Consider the following 4,668-nt stretch of genomic DNA (forward strand, 5'->3'; position numbering starts at 1 on the left):
TAAACAAAAACATTTGTACTGTATTTTATATTTATTTGTTTAGTTACCTTTACTGGTACTCTTTAATTCTTAGTGTGGATTCAAATTACTACCTCCGCTCTCCCTAATGGCTGTAGAGAATGGAAGGGAATGGAATGAAAGAGGATGAGGACAAAAATGGACTTATCCTAGAAGAGAAGGGAGGATGGTAGACATTTTGCAGTTTAGATAATTGAAAAGTATCTCTTTCATTTGGCTAATACTTAATTAGACTCTCCTATGTGTCAGGAACTATGCTCAACAGTAGGTATTCAGTCATAGACACAGAGACATAGTAAAAAGGACACAGTCCCTGTTCTATAGACTAGTGGGGGAGAAAGAGGGAAAAAAGGCATATCAATCCTAAAATTATAAATTTGTGTCATGGATGGTGCAGACTTACTTGAGAGAGTGCTAGAAAACACCTCTTGTGGATATGATGTTTAAAATGAGATCTGAAGGATAATGAGGCAACTTGGTGATGGTGGTGGTGGTGAGGGGCTGTGGGGAAATGTAATGGCAGAAGGATCAGGGTATTTTAGGATGAGGGAGCAGTGAGTATAAAGGCTTTCAGACAAGGGTGAATCTAGCATTGTGAAGAACAGAGAAAAGGTCCGTATGTTTGAGGCATAATGAATGAAGTAGGGAGTAGGAAAGATGAGTTGGAGAGACAGGCAGGGTCTAGATTATGCAGGGCCTTGCGTGTGAACCTGAGGAGTTTTGATTTTACTTGAAGAACAATGGGGTACTGCCCTGGCTTTTTTTTTTTTTTTTTTTTTTTTTTTTTTGAGACAGAGTCTCACTGTTGTTGCCCAGGCTGGAGTACAATGGCACATCTTGGCTCACTGCAACCTCTGCCTCCCAGGTTCAAGTGATTCTCCTTCCTCAGCTTCCTGAGTAGCTGGGACTACAGGTGTTTGCCACCATGCCCTGATAATTTTGTATTTTTAGTAGAGACGGGGTTTCATCATGTTGGTCAGGCTGGTCTCGAACAATGGAGTACCTTTAAAGCAGAGGTAATAAACTAAAAGTATGTAGTTTCTGCCTCAGGCATATCCATACTTAGTGCAGTATGGTGCCAACCCTTAATTTTAGTTTTAAAACAGGGAGATTTCATATAAAAATCTAGATTTCCAGTTTCTCTTTTAAAAAGCTGAAGATCTCACCACATGTTAATCCAACTGGTGGAAGTTGGGTATAATCCCATGTTGGGGTTTTGCCAGGCAAGTGCAAAAGAGGCAGAGGAAGATGGGAGGTCAGAATACTTTCAAGGGAGTGATTGTAAGGATAAACTATTGAGTCTAAGCTGGGTAATATGGCAACTGAATTCTAGAGGGAGGTGATGAATAGATCATGGTGGTTCAGTGGACTGGCATCTCAGTTAACTCACAGGATTATTTATAAGGGGTATTTTTGCAAGTGAGCCAGAAGAACTGAAAGTTGTCTCGAGAGTGAGGTGTTAGCACTGTAATTGTGGATGTGGTAATTTCTGGTGAAGAAAAGTTCCAAGGTGTGACTATAGAAGTGGATGGCCGAAGTGGGATGGAAGAGAAGGTCACTGGGCATGACAGTCAAACAACTAAGAGATCAGAATAATGAGAGGAATTGAGATGAAGATAAAGTCTTGAAGTCAGATGTAAAATCTTCGTGAATAAGAAGGAGTTATGGGAAACAACAACATCACAGCCCCAATCACTCCTGAAATCCTGAAGAGGATAAAAAGAGATAATAGTTTGAAGAGCAAGGAAATTATGACCTCATCTGTTCCTGAGGTATGCCGTGTAAGAAAAATAGAATGGTTGACTTTGAAACTGGGAACCAAGGCTAGAAACTGGGGTGAGATTCTCATGAAATAGTCAATTTTCTTTGGTCTCTGGGAACACTTATATTAGCATCCAATCGAATTTTTTTTTTTTTTTTGAGATGGAGTTACGCTCTTGTTGCCCAGGTTGGAATGCAATGGCGTGATCTCCGCTCACTGCAACCTCCGCCTCCTGGGTTCAAGCAATTATCCTGCCTCAGCCTCCTGAGTAGCTGGGATTACAGGCATGCGCCACCACGCTTGGCTAATTTTTTTTTGTATTTTTTAGTAGAGATGGGATTTCTCCATATTGGTCAGGCTGGTCTTGAACTCCCGACCTCATGTGATCTGCCAGCCTCGGACTACCAAAGTGCTCGGATTACAGGTGTGAGCCACCGTGCCCGGCCCTCCAATCAATTTTTTAAATGATAATTCCACCTCATTAATTTTAAACGTTCAGTAAGAGTCTATTACAGATATGTTCATGGTATTGTAGGAAATTAAGGGATGAGGCAGTGAATCTAAGTGTGGCTTTTCATGTGTATCTCTCTGTTGAGGTCATGTAATCATCTTATTCAGTGAATTCTCAGAAATTACCAGCAGGAAAAGGAACAGTGTTCCTTGGTGGAGCTAACTTAGGAGCATAAGTCTCTGAGTAATCTGCAGAAGTCCTGGAACAGGCACTACATTTCTCACATCAATGCTTAGTGAGGTGACACTGAAACATTATGGAAGGACAGTTAAAGACATTTAGAGGACTTAGAGATGTCCAGGTGGCTGATATCTGAAATATTCAGAAAGACTTTGGGATGGAAAGTAGGGAGAATGGACTAATCCATCTTCAACTAGGACAGTGAGAATGCTAGCAGGTAGGAGATAAGAGGTAGGGGACATTGGAAAACCAAAAGGTTAGGCAAATGATTGCCCGTAAAGAAATCCACACATTTTTTCCTTTTATTAACTAGATTTATTTCAAATCTATTAACACACAGATATTTTTATTTGAAGTAGTGATTATGGATTAATAGTGTATCTTTGTAGATGGATCTTCCCCAATATCATTTGTGTTCCCCCCTTGATGGAAATTTATAGGTATTTTTGTGATTTGGCCAATTGCCTGTATAAGACACAGTGTTGTAGTTAATTGCACAGAGTGAGTCAAATGGCTGAGTTGAATGCCTGCAGAATATCCCAGTTCGTCACTTCTTGGCTAGGTGACTTTAGCTACTGCCTTAATCATTCTGTGCATACTTCCTCTGTAAAAGTGGGATTAATAATAGTGCCTACCTCATAAGGTTGCTGGGAGGATGAAGGGAGTTAATGTCTGAAAAGCACCTAGAACAATACCTAGCACATAACAAGCAAGACCCAAGTGTCAATGATTGTTATTTATTTTCTTACTTTCCTTTCCTTTTTTCTTTCTTCTTTCTTTTTTTGACAGAGTCTTGCTCCGTTGTCCAGGCTGGAGTGCAGTGGTGCGATCTCAGTTCACTGCAACCTCTACCTCCCGGGTTCAAGCGATTCTCCTGCCTCACCCTCCTGAGTAGCTGGGACTACAAGCACGTGCCACCACGCCTGGATAATTTTTTGTATTTTTAGTAGAGATGGGGTTTCACCGTGTTAGCCAGGATGGTCTCGATCTCCTGATCTCATGATTCATCCTTCTTGGCCTCCCAAAGTGTTGGGATTACAGGCGTGAGCCACCAGTCTTGGTTGTTATTTACTTTCTATTGGCTATAACACAGAGACAATACACTCCTTGAAGCCACCACTCACAATATGTATTGTTAGGAATACAATATAGTCTGTTTTGACTTTTAAAGGTAATATTTGTATAAAGAAAAAAAATTCCAATAGTATAATTGCACTCTCCGATATGGTAGCCACTAGCCGTATGTGACTAAATTAATTAAAATTAATAAAGTTAAAAATTCATTTTCTTGATTTCAGTAGCCACATTTGATGAAGGCAATAGCCACAGAAAGCTACAGGACATTTCTATCACTGAAAAATGTTTATTAGAGTTGGCAGACTTTGAAACTTCTTGCCCTTTCCTACCTGCAATCCCTCTCCCAGGGGTAGTCACTGTTACTAGTTTCTTGTATAGTATTTAGTATTTATTTATTTATTTAATATGGAGTCTCGCTCTGTTACCCAGGCTGGAGTGTAGTGGCATAATCTTGGCTCACTGCAACCTCCGCTTCCCAGGTTCAGGCGATTCTCTTGCCTCAGCCTCTTGAGTAGCTGGGATTATAGGCGAGTACCACCACGTTCGGCTAATTTTTGTATTTTTAGTACAGACGGAATTTCGCCATGTTGGCCAGGCTGGTCTCAAACCCCTGACCTCAAGTAATTCGCCCGCTTCGGCCTCCCAAAGTGTTGGTATTACAGGCATAAGCCACCACACCCGGCCTCAATATGTATTTTTATTACACAAATGTTACCATATTATTTGCACTGCTCTGTTTCTAATTTTTTTTATTTAAAATATATTACTATTGTTTTATAACAGCTCAAACATTTACAGCATGTGATATTAGGCTTTCAGAGCAGCTCTTAAAACTTTAAAGCACAATTCGAATATAAGAAATATGCATAGGTTTCAAGGACAGGCCGTATTTGGTTAAAAAAAATGCATGTTTTTGTTTGGGAGCAGGTGGAAGGAATGAATTACTTCAATTTCCTTCCTTGTGTGGCACCTGCGGAAACCACACTGAGCAGGGTGAATTAAAGTCACCGATTGAAAATCACCCTACTAGCTTGGTCGGGAATACTTCAACCCCTGCAGTGCCGTTCAGAGATCGCCTGCATCGTGGAATCACCCTGCATAAAAGCGGTTGAGGCACTGT

At 40.7% G+C, this 4,668-nt stretch overlaps 1 protein-coding gene across 1 annotated transcript in view; it reads left to right on the plus strand.

Moving 5' to 3' along the window:
- Nucleotides 1-1,682: 1,682 nt before the first annotated feature.
- The window catches only part of LOC105552405 (chromosome unknown open reading frame, human C3orf33), a 54,918-nt gene continuing 51,932 nt past the window's right edge, over nucleotides 1,683-4,668 (plus strand). The window contains exon 1 of the mRNA XM_011998070.1: nucleotides 1,683-1,790. Coding sequence (XP_011853460.1) covers nucleotides 1,683-1,790 — 108 coding nt within the window. The remainder of the gene's footprint in view (nucleotides 1,791-4,668) is intronic.

The sequence above is a fragment of the Mandrillus leucophaeus genome, unplaced genomic scaffold (genome assembly GCF_000951045.1).
Source record: "Mandrillus leucophaeus isolate KB7577 unplaced genomic scaffold, Mleu.le_1.0 Scaffold554, whole genome shotgun sequence".
Lineage (NCBI taxonomy): Eukaryota > Metazoa > Chordata > Mammalia > Primates > Cercopithecidae > Mandrillus > Mandrillus leucophaeus.